This window comes from Pogona vitticeps, chromosome 2 (assembly GCF_051106095.1).
Source record: "Pogona vitticeps strain Pit_001003342236 chromosome 2, PviZW2.1, whole genome shotgun sequence".
Classification (NCBI taxonomy): domain Eukaryota; kingdom Metazoa; phylum Chordata; class Lepidosauria; order Squamata; family Agamidae; genus Pogona; species Pogona vitticeps.
The window spans coordinates 203,942,287-203,963,007 of NC_135784.1; the positions used below are offsets into that span (position 1 = coordinate 203,942,287).

Here is a 20,721-nt window from a genome sequence, read left to right on the forward strand (position 1 = left end):
TTCTAACTGTTGCTTCCTGTCCCACATATATCTACCTACCCACTCCCATTCACAGCTGGCTCTACCATCTGACAGAAGGAGGCAACCACCTCAGGTTACATTCTGGGGAACAGCAACAGCGGCTCTCTGGCTGCCCCTCTTGAGCCCTAGCAGTTCTTTATGGCTCACATGTTCTGTCCTCCCAGCCCTCTAAATGAATTTGATGCCCACAGGTGGAAGATGATCTTTCTTGAGTTTATAGACTACCCAACTTAGTGAGAACACTACTTGGGGCAATTTACATGGTTAGACAAAGCGTAAAACCAACTATGATAATTGCTCTAAGTCGGTTTCGACTTGACAACACATTACAACAAACAACAAGACTGACACCTTATAAAGTAAGTCAAATCAAATTAAATTAACCAGAAGAAGATAGACAAAAATGCATGTATAATACAAATAATCAATAACCACAATTACAAATATGGCATACAGGTCTCAAAGATTAGCATAAGACTTATGTGGTCCAGGGTCAACTCCTCCTTTACCCCAGGCAAAAGGAGTCTTTGGATGGCCCTGTCTTAGAGAGACATCAGCACTAGCCAGATTCTGAGAATGTAAAACCACCAGTATTTGGTGTGTGTACAATACAATGTTGTGTGTACAACATAGTGGTTAAGACTGCAATTCAAAGCGGAAAATCAGCACTGTAACAAGAAAAAAGAACCTCCCCTGTAAAAAACTTTAACCTCACTTAGGACATAAAATAGCTAACCTGTATCTTTTCCCTAGTAGGGTTTAAAGCACATTGAGGGCCAACAACCAGCAACAACCTGGCCTGAAGGAAAAGATGGTGAAGAAGACCCGTGTTTTCTCCTATGCTAATCTTTTGCTGTATGCTGCAGCATCAGCTGAATAACAAAATGCCTGGGGGGAGAAATTGATGGAACTACATTTAAACTATATTTCTGACCTTAGAGAGCAGGTTTCCCAAGTAGACATGCAGATACATAGGCTTTCATATAGCACAGACTAAAAAAAAGTTCTGTTAAAGTAACTTTTCCAGGCTTTGTCAGATAATTCCTGGCAGCAAAGACTATCTCCAGAGACCCATTAATGCTACATATGCACATGCATTTCAAGCTTCACTTGACAAATCTGTGCATCCTGAGAAAGCCCCACCATTAAGCATTCCTTGAAATGTTGCTATTGAGGGATTTGCAAACATTATTTCCCTACTACAGGCCAACACTGCCCCCCACTGCTTCAGAATACAACAGGAAGATTCCATTAGTTCAGGGCTACAGCTGCTGTGGAACAAAAAAGAAAAAAATTGGGGGGGGGGAGATACAATTTGATTCTCCATTGCTTTGCACCTGGTGCAGTCAGTAACTTTACGCCAGTAGAAAGTAAAAAAAAAAAATTGCAGAACGTATCAGAAGCTTTTTCCTTCACACAAACAGTTCCAAAGAACCTAGGCCGTGCAGCTGCTGGCAGAATGTTACCGAAGAGCGTTAACAGGTGGCTGCCCCCACATGAAGCCAGGATGAGTTCCCTAATTAAATGGGGCTTCACAAAGCATACTGTAATAATAATAATTTTAAGAGGCTGTATCTAAAGTTCTGAATGAGGAGACAGCAAGATATCACAAAGGCTAGACACTTGCTCTTTTTAAGCTGAAGAGATTCCTGGAGAGGCCAATTAAATTTGTCTGTCCCCCCCTTCCCCCTCCCTCTATACACACAGCCCTGCCTTCAGGTATTTCTCCAGCAACAGCTTCCATACTCACCTTTTTCAAAAACATGAGTTATAGTGCTACGAAGGACTACTGGCAGAGAGGTTCCTCCAAGGAACCTCTAGTTGAAATGTGCAGAACGGGGTGGCGGGGAGGGGGAACCTCCCAAGCATCTCTGGAGTTACAGCATACTGTATTGTCCAATTATTTCCCTGCCCTCTAATCCACCATTCAGAATGTGGTTACCATAGATACACATTGAAAATGACAGGCCACATTCCATCTTGATGCTCCGGCAGAATTGCAATAAGAATCCGTTATTTCACCAGCTGTCATATGCAGTAATAACACAAACATTATACAAAAAATAAATAAATAAGACCACTCAGCTTTTGCTAAAAATGTAAAAGAGGTCATTTGGTATGATGGGCAAATCACCTGCCTGCAATCCTTCCCTAGTTCCAGCGGTTTTACAAGACGAAGAGAGAGACATGTTGTGGTTCCTTCCACAGCAGAATATTACCAACAGTTACCAAGACGGTTGACATCAGGACCTGATCTGGCTGCAGTGTTGAAATCTTTTTCCCTTCCTTATAGCAGGATTATTATTAGCATTATTTATAACATTAATAAAGAGATGTGCATAGAGTATCTTTGGCTTCCTGTTGAGAAGCATCAATTATTGGTTGGTTGTGGGTTTTTCAGGCTCTTTGGCCGTGTTCTGAAGGTTGTTCTTCCTGACGTTTCACCAGTCTCTGCGGCCAGCATCTTCAGAGGATATAAATTATTATTCTCTATGACTTTGAAGGCACATACCCATTATTAATTGCACACTCATGGGATTAAGGAAGAACTGCATTTACTAGAGAGGATGTGAGCAGAACATCCAGACAAAGTGGAGCATGACTTCCAGCATCTCTTAACTAGGGAAGTTCAGTGATATCACACGAGAGAAGCCTAGATAATTCATGCAGTTTTAGAGTTATGCAACCCACTGCCTTTATACAAAGCACAAAAGCATAAACACCAACCCTATACATTAGCCATCATGATGTCACAAATAACTTTTTCCTTTGAAAGCAACAGATTGTTCACCTATCTGGACTTATAATAGTACAACATGCCTTTCTTTTCAGCGTTAAGGCCTCATGAATGTTTAATTAAATCTAATTATTCCCTATTGGGTACATCTGACTGTGCGGAAGTAGTAATTTAAATGCCAGGAAATCTGCTTTCTGCTAAAACTGCTGATTGAGCACCACAGCTCTCTTTTGGAATGTGGACATGATTTTAATTAATTAAAAGTTATTAGGTAATGTGATGACGCCAATTAAGGCCAATAGAGAAGATGACTAAATTAGAACAAAGGCTATGTGGTACAGTTAGAGCAAATTTCATCACAGAATATTACAAGCAACCTTTCCTCTTTTCTAAAAAGAAATTTCACCTGTGCTTGGTCCTTTGTATTGTATCTCCTGTCAAGGACATGGAATTATTCTGTATCATGAAACATAATCTTCAGGCTTCCCTCATCTCCTGGGAATTCTAATGGGTCTATTATAAAAGTCTACTCTTTGTGGGCTTTAGACTTATAATACTGTGTTTATTTTATGTTGTTTATTAGAATTATAAGTTTGTATTGTATTGCAGTTCAAAATTCATAATACTTCTTGCCCACCCTCAACTATTCTCTGAACTTCAGTTAGAACAGTGCTAGGTGGTTTTTCCCCAGCATGTGTATATAGTTCATAACCACCCTTTAGCAATGTTTAGAGTTTTGGCAGGTCATTTCAAAATGAATAAAACAGTAGACTCTTGTGGAAATTGACCACAGGGAAAAAGGATTAATCCATTGATTGGCAGATTAATTAACTAAAGCTTTACTAGAATATCACCTCTGCCATTAAATCAATAGGTGACTTTAGGTAAGTCTTTCTCCTTTTCTTTCTTAGAGCTTGTCTACACAGGCTCATTGGAGTGGGCTGGAGCCAGCTAAATAGGATCACTAGAGGTTAAGTTGGAGGTCTGTTGTGCCACTTGGTGTGATCCTTGCATCCAAATGGTATACACACCTCCAGCAACCCTGTTATGTCTGGTACATTCTGCTGTCCATTTCCCATATCATGCAGTGTCTTAACAAGAGAGCCTCTTTACAATATTCACAAATTAAACACTTCCTCTGTGTTGCATTTGGCTGTGGGCAGGTCCTTGATCTGATCTTTAAGACAAGTCTCAAAGAAAAGAAATCCTCTTATTGCATCTTTGTGTCTCATCCCACTTACAGGAGGAAGTTTTCCAAAAAATTTTTAATAAGTGCTATAGCACATCAGCACTGTTCTAATATAGTCTAAATAATTTAACTTCCGCTGCCCCCCCCCAAGGAAGAGAGGAAGTGTTTAATTTGCTGATACCATGAAGTGGCTATCTTCTTAAGCCATTTCACTATATGGGAAATTGACAGCAGATGGAGCCTTGACAGCTGAAAGCTCAGTTTTGTTTGTTTCCAGTGATTAATCATATGCACTGGAAATAAACTAAAATGGAGTGATCCTACCTGCAGGGGAAAAAAGCAGCTCCTGGAATAGACCCAGAAAGATATGCATAGGAACACTCTGCAGATGGGCTGGTTCGCTCCAGCCATTACATCATGTGATTGCCACCTGATCATACTCTCAGTCTCCTTTTCTGCAATATGGAAGATAATAATCAGCTGGGATGCTATAAGAAAGAGGTCACTTCTTATCTGAGAAGGAGACAAACCTCAGCCCAAAATATTAAGGCCAGGTACCCACCTACATAATCATAATAATCTTAGAACCACAGAGCTGGAAGGGACCCTATAGATCAATGAGTCCAGCCCCTGTCAAGCAGGCACAGTGAGGAATCAAACTCTAAACCTTTGATTTCGCAGCCAGGTAACTAAACCACCGTGCTATTCAACAATACTACTGTTACTTTCCCAACTAGTAGTATTAAAAATACCACTTAGGAATTCCATATCTTTTGATAAAATTCTACTTGGCAGATTAGGTAGTAGATTTTTTTTAAAGGGTAAAGATATTTAAGTACTTCTATCACACTGCTCCACAATTTAGTATATTTTGGAGTGCTTATTCGACTGTAGTTCCATCACAATAAAGCTGCTGCTGCTGCTGCTGCTGCTGCTGCTGCTTCTTCTTCTTCTTCTTCTTCTTCTTCTTCTTCTTCTTCTTCTTCTTCTTCTTCTTCTTCTTCTTCTTCTTCTTCTTCTTCTTCTTAACTCTGTGCATAAACTTCTTTCCTCCAAACTTTGGATACAAAGCAGAATCTAAAAGATCTTCCTGCTTTCTTAGAAATCATGTTTGTACATCTCGTTCAGTGGTTTAGGCATCTGACTGTGGAGCCAGAGGTTGGGAGTCTGATTCCCCCACTGTGCCCCATTGATAGGGGCTGGACTCCATGATCCACAGAGTCCCTTCTAGCTCTGAAGTTCTAAAATTATTGTTTTTATTATTATCTTCTGAATCTTCAAAAAAACTGAGAGCATCAAATGATGGAACCATGTGATAGAATCACAGATTCCTACTTGGGATATATGTGAGCAACTTTGTTCTCTCTCTTTTTTTTTCTACTTTGGTATTTTTCTCCATTTCCTGCTTATTTGTCCAGGTCTCATGGCTTGAGCCTGAAACCACAAGTAAAGGGCTGCTGCCACCTTGGCGAGCTGATATATTGAAGATCATTCCTACAGCTTTAGAGAGTACCATCTGGACATGCTCAGAAACACCCCTGTTGTTTTGGTTTTTCTTCAAGATCTTACATGCTCTCAGACTGCTGCTGCTGCTACTGGTGCTGCATGAATTAACACAGTGGTCTTTATATTCATCACATTGATCATCTATATGGCTTACCTGGCTCACCCATACCATTTTACAGTTGTTGCTTAATAGTTTTCTTCCTGTGATGTTATAAGAACCCCATGACATTTGAAAGGTCTCCCCTAGGTCTTAGCCACAGCTCTGAAAACTCATGGAACAGGATGCTACTTGGCAGTCCTACCAGGAACTCCGTCCTATTAAGGATGTATTTATTTGTTATCACATGTTTAACTGCCTATTGATCAATGAGTTGTGGGTGGTTCCAGGTCATGTAGAAGCCTCTCTAGGCACAGCTGCACACACAATGCTTTGTTGTCTTTACAAATGTTTGCATGGTATATGCAGATGCTAGGAGGAGAAACTCCTTTGTGTGGCTGACACCAGAGCCAAAACGACTCAGTGTGCAGCCCTGCTCCCCTTCAAGTATGGAGCAACACTGCTAAAAGTAAAACCAGAACAAGCCTTTTTTGATAGTCAGGGAAATGGGGAACATTTTGGGAGACAACAGAGGATACCACATTACAAGGATTCTATCCCATTATCCAGCTCCTTAAATTACCCTGGGTATTAGTATTACAGTATTAGACTGGAATAAAAACTTTCCCTTTCTTTATACCATGCATGCTTTTATACAATCTTTTCACAACCCTCCCTACTAGCCCCCTTGCTATGTTGTAGAAACTTAAATCCTATCATTGTTTCTGAAAAGTAAGTTGCCATAGTGCTTGGTCATTTTGGTCGCCATCCTATGCATCTTTCCCCTTTGTTGCCATCTGGTTACCATTTTATCCCTTTCCCTGCTTTCTTGGGTTTGGGGATCAGAACCATATTCCAGATATGGTTGCATCACAATATTGAGATGTACGTAGTTTTAATTTTTAACTTCCTATTCCAGTGACCCCACACATGGAATCTGCCTCTTTCAAAAGCAGACCGATACAAGGCTGAAGTTTTCTTTGACCTATCCACTATAATGCTCTGACCAGATCACTCTGAAATAACCAGCTGCAGAAGTTTGAAAAAGAGTTTGGAAATGTTTGTTTCACTACTCCTGAGAGATGAATGAAAAATTAAGTTACTTTTAAAATGGGATTTTACCAAAATTCAGTTTTCTTCATATTCCAGATCAAAGGATTTTGAGATTTTTAAACAAAAGCTTGTGGGAGAAACAGAATGTGACAAACTATAAATCCAGGATCACAGCTTAGAGCAGTGATGGTGAACCTTTTTGAGTCCGAGTGCCCAAACTGCAACACAAAATCAACTTATTTATTTCAAAGTGCCAATACTGCAATTAAAACCCAAATGCTGAGGTTTTAGTTTAGAAAAAAAACAACTGCTCGTGCACTGCAAGAGTTAAATGCTTGGCATTCTTCCCCCCCCCCATGGGCGGTATTAACAAATAAATACTTACTGGTCCTCCAATCCCCCATTGGGCTAGACCAGTAATGGTCGCCATTGCACCCCTCTGCTGGACCACTGCACCAGCAGAGGGGAGTGCTGAAATACAGGATCGGAGGATGTGTAAGCATTTCTCTATGGCAACATTTTTCATGAGAGTGTCAGAGTGTTGAGCCAAGGTACACAAAGTCTTGAACAACCTCCAATTCTTGCGTGGAGATGGTAATAATAATAATAATAATAATAATAATAATAATAATAATAATAATAATAATAATAATAATAATAATAATAATAATAATAATAATAATAATAATAATAATAATAATAATAATAAAACATGCAAAATATAAGCTTTTGTGGGTGAATCATATGATCAGAGGGACTGGACATCATCTTCAGGACTCAGGCAATCCTGAGGGTGCTGCTGCTGCCTTGGAAACCCAACCCCATTCACCTGGGTCTTTGTGACCTCACAGGGGTCCCACCTCTCTGCTGGCAGATAAAAGGGGCCTGCTGGGCAGGGCAGGAGACCAGAATGGAGGCCAGTGGCCAGAGGGCAGTCTGGCAGAGAGAGCAGCAGCGGCTCCAGGGGACCCAGCCTTTCTGCCCAAGGCAAGTTCTCTTGTGAAAGCAGATGAACTTGCTAAGTAGGCTGGCGAGTTAACAGCTCGAGGCTGGCAGAGATCAGTGGGTTGAAGCTGGCTAATGTTGGCGATGGACCGGGGGGAAGTCAGTGGACGTTGGCAGACAGAAGCTGGTGGAATCTCCCTGTGGAAGCTGGCTGAGGCCGCAAGGCGGAAGCTGGCAGAGGTTGGCGGATGAAGCCAGGGGACATTAGCCTCGTGAAACCAGCTGGCGGAAGCTTGGTGGATATTGGTGGATGGAAGCCAGGGTGTGTGTGTGAATGGCTAGTGGAGTGAAGGTGTGTGTGTGTCAGGGGGTGACTGGTGTGTGTGAATGTGGGTGTGAATGGGCTGGCTGGTGTTCCGTGGGAATGTCGCCAAGGCATGTGTGTGACCCAAGCATCCGGGAGCTGGTGGAGGCTCGCTTCAGAAGCGGAGTGGAAGAGTTGAATGGGGTGGATATTCCTGGTGGAAGCCAGTGGATTTTGGCAGGCACAACTTTGGGATGAAGTTGCCAGAACATTGGTTGGTGGATACGCCTGGGTTGAAGCCGGTTGACTGCTATGGACGAGCTTGCCCCTTAGTTGTTTTCTCTCTCTTTCTCTTGCAGAGCCCGAAGCTTCCTCTTCCCCAGGGTGAAGCGAGGGACCAGAAGGCAGGCTTCCTGCTGGAGCTGAACCAGGCTGTTGTCTCCGCTGAGGATACCCGTTTAGCCTCTTTTCCAAAACCAATAAGCAAATTTTCCAGAATGGTTTTGAAGTGTTACCTTGTTTGTTAGGGGCTGTCACAGGATTATCTTCCCCATCCCCTCATTATATCTGGGCCCCAATGCCTGGGGTGGGTCTTTGTGAAGTCATGATGTGGGGCCTTGTGATGTCACAGGAATTGGGAACATAATATTTCTCCATGCATGTGTGAAGGAGTGAGCTAGGCATTGTGGGTTCCCTGTCTGAGCTCCTAAACAAGTATATTATGTATCATGTTGGACAGACACAGGAAGCCAGTGAGCCCTGGCGCCATTCAGAGATGGTTGGACTTGGGTACCCAAACACTATAGCCACCCCATAACAATAAACGAGACTCGCTCCTTCCCTTCCACCATGGCTCCTCACATTTGTTTGCATGGCCTGGAGATTCAGGGGAGCTCAGCCATTTCCTGGCACAGCAGCTCATTCTCTGAGATCTGGCAAGCTGCCTCTTCATCATCAACACATGAGCACTCCATGGACAGCTCCTTGCAGAGTACAAGTGGGGAGAAAACATGCCACTTCAAAGAAGCTTCCAGTCCAACCTCTCACGCCAGTGCCACAACTGAGGAAATGGAGCTGGGCAATGATTTGGAGATGAGCGTACATTAAAATTCATGTGGATCCATGCCATGGATAGATGGCAAAAATACACTGGTAGTGCAAAATCTGCTGCTTGAGGGTAGTGGCTGCCTCTGAGTGCCTAGAGTGTTTTGCTTTTACTTAAGAATCTGAGTAAGAATGCCATTTTTAGCCATGTAACTGTTGATTCATTCAACAATATCTGTATTTGAATTAGGGCTGCCATCTTTCTCTTTCTTTCTTTCTTTCTTTCTTTCTTTCTTTCTTTCTTTCTTTCTTTCTTTCTTTCTTTCTTTCTTTCTTTCTTTCTTTCTTTCTTTCTTTCTCTCTCTCTCTCTCTCTCTCTCTCTCTCTCTCTCTCTCTCTCTCTCTCTCTTTCTTTCTTTCTTTCTATTTTAACTTGAAAAGATCATAATATTTCTTCAAGCCTTTGCAGACCCCATAGGAGGACACAGTGCCCCCTTAGGGGGTCCTCGGACCACAGGTTAAGAACGATAGAATAGAATGATAGAATAGGACTCAGGAGGCCCAGGTTTGCATCCCCACTTGGCCATGGAAACTCACTGGGGAGTGGAACTGGTAAAGGTATTCCTTAAATATCTAAGTTACTTCTAAAGCCCTAGGGTCACTGTAAGTCAGTTCTGACTTGCTGGCACATGACAACAATAATGAAGTGCCTTTGTCTAGAGCAGATAGAAATGAATTCTGTTTGAGTTATTCTTTGAAGAATTTGCCACAATTTACAAATGTCCTCATATTTGAGAGGAACATTTTTAAACCTGAGATGCAGATGTTTCCTAGTCCTTGTCTGAAATGGTCACTTTCAGCATACTTTGAAAATTAAACCAAGGAAAGTTAGTCCAGAGGCTGTCCACCCTATTCTAAGGGGTGATGATTTGCCGGTACAGCACAGGCACATGGGCTGGCAAAACCTGGCATGATAGAGGTTAGTTTAAATGAATACAGATTCCAGTGTGCCAGAACGCAGTTTGCTCCAAAATTAATAACTCCAGGGATTCAAGTGCATGGCGGAAAGTGGAAATTCATCAAAATGATAGTGCAGGCTATTCTCTTTTCAAACATTCTAGGAGCCTCAGAATTATCAAATGAGTACTAATCTGTTTTCCACCATTGAACTAGAAAGCTGAAAGGGCCAGCCACATGATTTACAGCTGTGTTGAAATGCACAAATATGTAGGCATTTTTTATATTTAGAATGAATAGAGGAGAGCAGAATCAAGGAATAAAAATGGTAAGAGAAATAAGTAAGAGCAGCAGAGAAAGGTGATCATGAATGAGACTAAAAAAGGAGATTAAGCTGCATTAGTATGCAGCAGGTCAGTTAAGAATAAAGAATTTGCCAAGAGAAATAAAAGATAGGCTTTACTATGGTGATTCCTACTGATCACCACTAAATGAGAAGAAAAAGACAGGAGAAATAATATAAATCCTTTCTTTTTGTATACCATGATTCTTCCCCTTATCAGAAAGTACATTTGTAATAGAGTTCCATATGGGTCCATAGATAGTGACCTGAAAAGTAATCTTCAGAGAATGTGGAAGACACATACCTGCATGTGTACGCAATAGGTTTTGAACTACTGGGCTTTCCAATTAGATGGCCATTCCTCAACCTTTTGAAAGAGTATTTCTGAAAACTATTCCCAAAGCCATCTGAGGCTGCCATGAGGGCACATCTGGTGGAGATGAATAGTGGCTGCTCCTAGACTCTATAAAAGTCTCTGTTATGGAGAACTAGGTTTGCTTCCTCTTTGTCACTTCTTCTGACAGCCATCAAAAACCACTATTACCTGTATTCAGGAAGGAGTTTGACCTCTAAACAGGTCCAATGTTGAAAGGGGATTTACCTATTGTGTGGAATCTATTTCTTTCACTGTTTTCATTAAAAAAATGTTTTACTCTATTTATTAACCAAGACTTTGTTTTTAGCCTGTGTTTTCTTATTTTTATAAATAATAGTCTTGCAGAGATGATGTCATTTTGACTTCATTGTATGGGCACTTCATCTAGAGAAATGCAGTTAGAATACAGAATGACTGTTTCAGTTTAAAATACATAATTCATTAATAGGGCTATATATTGTTAATCTTTTTCATCCTGACTAATTGACTTCAGGATGGGGTAGGCTGTGCAATTTAGTACCAAAAAAAATCATATTGTCAAGCCAAGTCAGTCATTTTAATTAATGAATTGGATAATTATTATAAATAAGGGGGCAGTCAGTGGTGATGTTCTAGGTTGTTTAAATATTAAGGATAACGCTGTTGAAGTAACCTGGATGCATATTGCGTCAGGATATTGTGACCCACAATAGAGAACTTACTCTTTGTACATGAACCAGAGTGTTCTATTAGGCATCAATTTTATAACAGGTGTGCAGCCACAAGGTCAGCACGTGTCGCTGATGCAATCCTTGAAATGTGTGTTGGGTATGATGTAGTTTCTAGGAGAGGGTAACATGTGATGTGGCAGTGATTGGTTCTTTCACACGATATAAGGGCTGCGCACTAGAGTGGAATGTGGAGCTTTGTATGGAGAGTTGCTGCACAAAGTGCTGACCATTTATTTTATTGATAAGTGTATTGTTTACTCTGCTAACTAATGTACATAATTATGCTGTACATATTTTGTAAATACACTGCTAGTGAAGGAATCTACCATCTCTGTAAGTCTCTTTGCTATGGATCTGGAAGACTGATTTGTCTCAGATCCATCTCCACACCAGTGTTACCAGTGGATGTCATCAATATTTTTAAAATACCCATCACGTTACTTTGTTAAATTATTATAACTTGACAATGCAACCTCACAATGGTGCTGAGGACTACTCCTAGAGAATCAAAAGGGGATATGAATGCATATTATATATGCTCTGACATAATATACTACATTATTGTCTATATTATTTATATCCTGGTAGCATAGATTATCTTTAATCGTTCAAATCCCTAAATGTTATATATTAAAGAAAAGTCTTCCCTTACCTGGTTCCCTCTAAACGGGTTGGCCTACTGCACTACTGTGAAAAATGTTTAATTTGTGAAAGTTTAATCTATATGATATTATTTTACTTGTTCATATTTTAGTAGCTTTAATTTCATGGTGGGTTTTATTTCTTTGCTTCTGACGCACTACTTTTCATTTGGCCACTGATAACAATCGAAAGTAGGGTAGAGCACTTAAAAATAAGGTGGCACATTTCCATTCTGTGTTTAATGGACTCTCCCATCAACTCTACATAAGCCACCGTCTGTTATTTTGCAAAGTGTAACTTATTATTCCATAACCTATTAAACTTAATAGCTCCAAATTTAACTCTCATTTTAATGGCAGTTAAAGTTTAGTTCACCTATTGGGTATATATAATCTACCACACTGATAAATGGCTGCTGTCCTCAGTACAAAGAGTATAATGAGGATGGCTTTGTTTCCCTTTCCAAGCCAAGGCTGCAGAAACAATAACTCAGTTCTGTTACAGAGATGTTTTATAATAACCTGCCTTTTGTCAATATTTTAATTTCCTGAACCTAGGAAAATGTATGTTTGTTTACTACGTGGGCAGAAAAGGTACTGATGCTCTTAGAGATGCAAAGATGATTTGGACCTAAATTCAACATCACACTGCTGTGTCAGGGGAATGGAACTTCTTTTTCCACCCTGCAGCATTTGGAATTTCCTGAAAACCAGGCTCGGAGGGATTTGTAGAAGAAGGGAGACCTGATCCTGTCTCCATTACATCCCACTGTTCTGTTATCCTACATCTGGTATTGAATACTGCCCTTGCAGAGATCCTTGGATTTTAGGTATATTTTAACTACAGTTTGGTTTCCCAGTGGCTCCCTCTTGCAGTCCATAGGAAACCCTGAGAAGTGTACATTCTCAGAGTTTGCTATGAGATGGCAACCCAAAAGATCATTCTTCACCCCCTCAAGCAAGCTGAAACTTAAGGGAAATCATGATAGTTAAAATCATTGTAACACTGAGATAGGTTTATAGCGCATATTATTCCAGTAAGTCCCCCCACAAGCATTACTAAGACTAAAGAATAGAGATGGACACAAGCTGCTGATTCAGAACAAATGTTCAGCACTTACCAGCCTTGCCTCTTGCAGTGGGTGTCCACCCAGAGACAGCACCTGGAGGGGAAAGAGCAGGAAAGCCAAGGTGTCCTCTGGAGGAGGCAGGGCTGGGAAGTGAAACTAATTTGACTCATAAAAGCTGTTCATAAATGTTGGGAAATCATTAAAAACCAGGGTGGTGGGTGTTTTTGTTTGTGTGTTTGTTCGGTTTTTTGTGTGTGTGAGTTTTTTTACCATTGCCAGTAATATTCACCAATCTTTATGTGTTGTAGTCATTTTAATTTAGATAAGGTATTAAAATGACGCTAAATAATTTCTATCTCTGATCTTTAACTGTTTGTGTTAATGTGGCACTAATGTCAATACACTTTCCAAACACCTTCTCAATTCAGGTAGATCTGTTTCACAAACCTGCTGCTTCCCAGATCCATTTATGCTAATAACTCTCATGAGTCTCCCATGCTTTCCACAAGTCAATGTTCAGATCATCTTCTTGTTTTTCTTTCCCCTTTATCCTTCTCCATTGTCCTTTGCCCACATGTTTCCTTTTGCTTCACCTCCTGCAGACAAGAGCTTATAGCTACTCTTTTCCTTCTTCCTCATTCACTGTTTTCCTTTACCTACAAGTCATTCTAATCAAGTTTAGCTAGCCCATCTCTACATCAGACTGAGGGCCTCAGAATTTTTTCTCATAAGGAAAACAGTTTTGCAGAGACTGATGACAGATAGTTTTTATTGGACTCATTGGAAGAGACCTAGATCTGTTTGTATTTTTTAAAAACCTATACCTGTTAAGACCTCCATTCTTTGAACTGTTCCCCATTCCAGGGGAGAACACTCTTCCCCCCACCCCCCGAAGTACACTTCCTATGCAACCCTGTGCTATAAAAAGGAGGATCAGATTATTAGATCTGGTCCATTTTAGCTTATTTTCGTGGTAAGTATCAATGGGATGTGGATTTTCTCATTGGATGATCCTGCTGTGCAGAAGGCAGGATCCCTCTTCCCATTCCAAGAATACAGCAGAGAAAGCATATGCCACTGCATAAATCAGCTCAGCACGAAGCTGGGATTGGCAGAGGCCCTTTAGCACGTGCCAGCAATGGGGATCATTTAAGCTCATGATCCATTAACTGCACTGCAGGCTCTGTGCCCCTGCTCTCTTGTATCAGCTTTATGCCACTGGTAGGTCTCAGTGAACAACAATGGAATAACCAGATGACAGTGATTGGAAAGGAAAGCTATGGGTGGAATTAGGAAGCACCGCCATCCTGCACTCTACTAATCTTATTGGGGAGTAGGGGCACCAAGAACATTACCAACAAGCCTTCAAGAAATGCAAGACATCTTTCCAATTCTACAAGCACAGATGATCACACAATTATGTCACACATTCAAGTGCTGCTAGAGCTTGATATTGACTGTTTTCCTCCCCAACCCTTTTAAAATCTACTCACTGTTGTAGCCGCTGCTGCTGCTGCTGCCATTAGTCTCTGTGGGTACCAGGCTTTGCTGACTTGGCCCTTCGGAAATGGCCCTTCCTGGCAGTAAGTGGGAAAGGAGAGGGGAAGAAGGGAGAGGAAAGAGAAAAAGAGAGAAGGCAAAGGGGTGTTTAGATATTATCACGGAAATGCATAACAAGGTACTTCAGTCATTTTTACTCTCCTGATCATTCACATTTTGCAGTTCACTCACAAATTAAAGGACTACAGTCACAGTTCTTATGGTATGAGGGAGGCATTGCATATCAGCTTGCTGAGGTCCCAGCCTAAGACTCTTCGATGCTTTGGGGCAGAATATCTAAATAAATGTCCACCTTCTGGTGGCAAAGATGAAGTAATATACAGTACTTTATTGGTAATCTGTTGCTTACAACAGACCTTTTCATCTTGCCTAGTAAATAATGCAACCCAGTGTAGAATAGTGGGCAGCGTAATAGACCATGATGTGGGTTCTAAACCCTGCTCAGCCATAGAAACTTACTGGGAAGGTAGCACTATTTAAATATATAGGGTCACTATAAATCAGATGCAATTTCTTAGCCCTAACAACAACAACAGTGCTGAATGATTGGATCAGGCCCGGTATGCTATTTTTTTTTCTTTATTACAATAAATCCTATATGTATTACTGCAGTCTATTGTACAGAATGTGAGGATGCTGTTGGGGAAGCAGTTATGCAAATTTCAGAACTAGGCATTACGAAAATATTACGCCTGACCCTTTTAACTGGCCTGACTTCCAATTTATTTTTGGGCTGAAGGCAAAGTGATACTTTTTATTCAGTAAAACTCTACATAGCTTCAGATTTTGACATCTGATAGAACACCTTTCCACTATATGTACTAAACCATGCCTCAAAATCATGCCCCCTTAAGCAGAAGTTCAGAAAACTTGCTGTGAAGATACGGGGGTGGGGTGGGGGGAGGAGATAAGAAGAACCACACAGAAGCAAAAGCCAGGATATAATTGTAACTAATAAAAACAATAAAACCAAAAACAGTAACCTTGATTTTTCATCCATCGTCCTAGTTTTGATGCTTTCAAATAAATTGTAAAGTAACTCATACAATTATCCACTAACACCCCCCCGCAGAAAATTATATATCATTGTACATTAACAATACATATTCATGCAAGACATCTCCAGAAAAATTAGGCCATATTACTTAGGGAATTCTGGGAGTTGAAGTCCAATAAGTCCAACAAGTAATAGTTCCATGTTCTGGGACAGCCAGGAAGCTAACAAACAAACAAACAAACAAGGATGGAAGGAAGGAGAGACCCCTTCCCTTTAAACCAGTGATTTCCAGCCTTGGGTTCTCAGGTGTTCTTAGACTGCAGCTCCCAGAAGCCTTCGCCCCTATCTCTCCTGGCTAAGATTTCTGGGAGTTGTACTGTAAGAACATCTGGGGTCCCAAGGTTGGGAACCACCACATTGAATAAAAACAGATTCTTTGTTAATCTTGTTTTGGTTAATCATCAATGATAGGCTTGTTGTCCAGACGTTTGATTAATCCACCGATCAGGTGTGGACTCTTGTCACCAAAAGGGATCTCTGAAATTAAGTCTGTGACAAGAGGAGTGATTATTAGTCAGTACTGAGCATACTGGGAGACTTCATAAATCAGTACTGTACATACTGGGAGAGTCCAATCTATGTTGAATAAATGCAGGGAGGGGGAGCAGAATGCCACATACCACCACCTCTAGCACAGTGGCTGCCATTATCACCATCAGCATGCTCTCCAAATGAATTCTATCTAAGGTTTGATAGAATGAACTCTTGAGTATCCAGATGTTATCTGTTGGAAGCTTTTATATATCAACACACTGATGTTCACCAGAGGAGCATGGTAATAGTGGTAGTGATGCACCAAATATAGACTAAAGTGGTATTCTACCTCCACCCCCATTAGCATTCATTCAATATGTGGAAGGCAATTTTGTGAACCAATCAGTTGCACAGGGCAAACTCTAAGTTTTAATATTATGGAAGGGAGAGAATTCTCTATGCAATTTCTTCACACCACCGGAATATTAATAAAATGAGTTGACCAAAAAGCCTCCAATACTTTGCTCTTTCCACCCCCTTTTTTGCATCCTTTTCTGCTTTATGAATTATTTTTGTTTAGTTGGCTTTTGAGATGAGGCAACTTCATCTGATCTCAATTTACATACAGACATTTTCATGCTAATCCATTAAATTTTCACTATCATGGGCTATAAAATAGGACCTGCTCTCATAGGCACTTATATTAAAGGAAGACATCCACTTGTGTCCATCTGTCAACGGAGCAGCATTCACCAGCAGAGGAGGATCCCCCCTCCCTGGTGCAGCACTCCATGCTCCCCAAATCTGCTTTGGAGTGTTGTGGGGGACACATGAGGGGCTGCAGGAGGGAGGAGAGGACAGGAAAGTTCTGTTACGTGAGTGAAAGTCTTCTTGCTGAATGTTGGGTGTAAGCCAGAGTATGCACATTCACTTCAAAACTCTGTGCTCAGGCACGATGACGGCAGAATTAGTTGACAGACTTTCCTTTTTGCTGAACGTCTGCTTTTACTTAAGAAAGGCATATCAAAGTCTGCTTTCGTCTTGCAAATGCATTTGATTCTAGATGACAGCATATTTCCATTAAGATGGCATATGTAGCCTCAGTGAGACAGCCTTAGCAAGGCTTTTGTATTTTAATATGCATCGGTGTTCTACAGGATTTGAGAAGTAATAGCTTAAAGCAGTACAGCGTATTTCTTTCCCTCAAGGATGATGCAGAAAATCATTTTGCATTCTCCTTCCTACCTGATGGAAGGATACAATTGTACATGGTTATAGCATACCTCTGAATATTATGATCACATGGGTGGGACTGATTTTACAGAACTTCCCCACCTAATCGCCACTTTCACTCCTGGTTGGGCAAGAGGGATGCACCGTTTGTTGTTGTTGTTTTGGTTTTTTTTAAAAAAACTTCAATTCTCTCAGATGCACGCCCACACCTATAGAAAGCTGCAAACTGCTGACTGTGGCTATAATAAATAATATATAAAATGTAACAGAGTCTGCACGCAGCAGTTTCTAGAGGACTGATAAAAAAAACACTTCCAGAGTAAAAGTTGATATTCTCCCTTCTGTGTGTTTTGTGCCAGCATTTGATAGTAAATCACTTAGTCTTTGTTAAAAACACGAATAACTGTTTAGAACATGTGTATACCATAATAAAACTCACAGGGCTTAGACATATTGGTATTTGTTATACATGTACCATACTTGTTGACAGACATATTTACTATTGTGAACACTAACTCTCACGTCCTAACACTATTACACATTTAGTCTTATCTGGCCCTCTCACATATTGTCAGCCTTACCTGAACACTATTACATCTGAATGACTGCTAACTGACACCTTTATATATCCATCTGGCTCATGCCAGACACATTTTTATTTGTCAGAATGCTTCATGGTGTAAATATGACATTCTTGTCTTGCTAAGCAGATTTACACATACATACATACATACATACATACATACATACATACATACATACATACATACATACATACATACATACATACATACATACATACATACATACATACATACATACATACATACATACATACTGTGTTGGACAATTACATACGCCAACACAAACATCTATGGACACCTATATTTTGCTCATCTAGACTGGAACTGCCATGGTCTGAGGTGGCATGACCTAATTCAAAGCCAGAGCTAGGCCATGCAGCTTCAGAAATGGACTCTGGTGCCGGTCAGCAAAATGTAGGTTTCTGTAGTTGTGTGTCTGTGGGCTGGAACTCCCAAAAATTCTGCCAGGAAAATTCTTGGAAAATATTGCAAATTGAATATCCCCCCCCCCCCCAAGATAAGCTAAAACTGAATTGCACATCCCTAGTAAGCCCTACATAACAACACGGGGCATAAATAAGTTCTATTCTGACTGGAACATGAGTTGACGAACAGCAACCTTCAACATTGAAGAACATTTGGATACCAATGTCGGTGCAATCCGTAGTGGCACCATTTTGCAAAGGCACACTCATTCTGCAGCAAAATATATGACTGAAAAAAACGTGCCAAAGGAAATATTGAGTTCCATTCTGAACTCAGTTTTTGTCCAAGTTACTGAAGTGTTCCCCCCACCCCCAATCTACTAACAACAATGATGCACCATCAAGTTGATTCCAACTTATGGAGTCCCTTGACAGGATTTCTTAGGCATAAAGGACTCAGAAGTAATTTATGACTCAGTTTTTCCAGTGGTGCATTTGTATAAGGCTACATAAGGAAGCTCTTCTTCGAGGAAGAGAAACTGAACTTCTGACCCTTCGTACTTCAACTCACTCAGCTTTTTATTACAACTCCTAAAAATCCCTCATATTAGGAAATTCAGGGAGCTCCACTCCCCACCCCCCAAGTAACTATTCTATGCACTGCTTTTGTAACTGTTAAGAACTGGCTAAGCCAATTAAGCCTTTCTTTCTCATTTTCTGCTTTTTGTCTAGCAGAGAAATTAATCAGATAGACACAAAACAATATTTTCTGTCAGTTCTACTGTAGAGGTCTGCATGTGGATGAGGATCATGATACTACTACCATACCACCACCACCATCACCACCACCACCACCACCACCACCACTAATAATAATAATAATAATAATAATAATAATAATAATAATAATAATAATAATAATAATAATAATAATAATAATAATAATAATAATAATAATAATTATTATTATTATTATTATTATTATTATTATTATTATTATTATTATTATTATTATTATTATTATTATTATTATTATTATTATTATTATTATTATTATTAAGGATACAAACTGATACACACCTTGAACATAACACACCAGACATAGCAGTGACAGAACAAAGAAATGTGTGAATCACTGACATTGCAATTTCTGGGGATGCCAGAGCTGAAAATAAAGAACTGGAAAAACTATCAAAGTACTGAGATCAGGCAATCGAAACATCTTGCTTGTGGATGAAACACACTTCAATGGTCCTCTTAGTCACTGGGGCTTTGGGAACAATATCAAGAGATTTCACACAGTATTATAAGCAGTTGCAGATCTCAGAAATAACACCATCAGAGGTACGAAAAAGCAGCAATATTAGGAACAGCATACATCTTACAACAATATTTCACAGATACTTAGGTTTTTGGTTAAAACTTGTACCTGTTATATAATACCAGTCAATGTTTTTATAATCTTGACTGACTGTGCCTGGTGTGTTTGAATAATAATAATAACTGTAATAACAGATAGTGGCAGAATCAAATGGTACACTTGTGCTGGATCCTACCAACATTGGCAGTAATTCTATATACCCTAAACATTTGCTCTAGAACGTGGGAAATCCCCTGGAATAGATTTTTCCCCCTCACAAACAGCTGCAACAGACACAGGGTAGTGGTGGAACAGAAGGTTCTTAATTATACAAAACTGAGCATTTTAACAGTACAGTCCTGAGCATATTTACTTAGAAATCCCACTGTGTTCTATTCAACATACTCACCATGAAATATGTGTTCATTTGCAGCATGTGTTGACTCAGAAATAAGCCTCACTGAATTCAATGAGACTTGGGACCCTTGGAAGATTTGGGGTTACAGTCTAAAATATTACAGCAGGGCATAAATCATGCTCTGTTTCCTTTTTTAAAAGAAAATAAGCATGACCTAGAAAGAATAGTAAGCAATGTGAAAGAGTGGCTGTACTCCAGTTGGTGTTAACATTATGCGATCCAACGAGGATGATGCCATCAACTGGTGATAGACATCTTAAATTAAATTACTTTTAGGTTTCCACTCTTCATGGTCCAGAGTTCCCTGGGGAAGTCTTTGGGAACCTAAGGACAGAGGGAGACTTTAATATTGGAAAACTGCTGCCAGCTGAATTGGAACCACTAATGGTACTCTGGCTGTGATTTTCCAATATGAATGGCTCCCACCACCCCCATCCTGAGGTTTCCAAAGGCTTCTCTAGAGCAAAAGGGACCCCTAAGGAACCTTGGAACCTGAAGACGGAGGATAGGTCTAATCGGCTAGATAGGCGGGATATAAATAGAATAAATAAATAAATAAATAAATAAATAAATAAATAAATAAATAAATAAATAAATAAATAAATAAATAAATAAAT

The 20,721-nt window shown here is 40.1% G+C and overlaps 1 protein-coding gene and 1 long non-coding RNA gene across 10 annotated transcripts in view; both read right to left on the reverse strand.

Annotated features, from left to right (window-relative positions):
- Nucleotides 1-14,459, reverse strand: part of LOC144586513 (uncharacterized) — a 37,967-nt gene extending 23,508 nt beyond the window's left edge. Inside the window, exon 1 of the long non-coding RNA XR_013541378.1 lies at nucleotides 36-14,459. This is a non-coding gene — a long non-coding RNA (uncharacterized LOC144586513). The remainder of the gene's footprint in view (nucleotides 1-35) is intronic.
- NRG1 (neuregulin 1) overlaps nucleotides 1-20,721 on the reverse strand; it is a 746,295-nt gene that overhangs the window by 405,908 nt on the left and 319,666 nt on the right. For 8 of the 9 annotated variants that reach the window (XM_020801406.3, XM_072991959.2, XM_020801402.3 and 5 more), the window contains exon 2: nucleotides 14,487-14,570. In XM_020801406.3, coding sequence (XP_020657065.3) covers nucleotides 14,487-14,570 — 84 coding nt within the window. The remainder of the gene's footprint in view (nucleotides 1-14,486; nucleotides 14,571-20,721) is intronic. The other variant, XM_072991963.2, reaches the window with a different exon arrangement.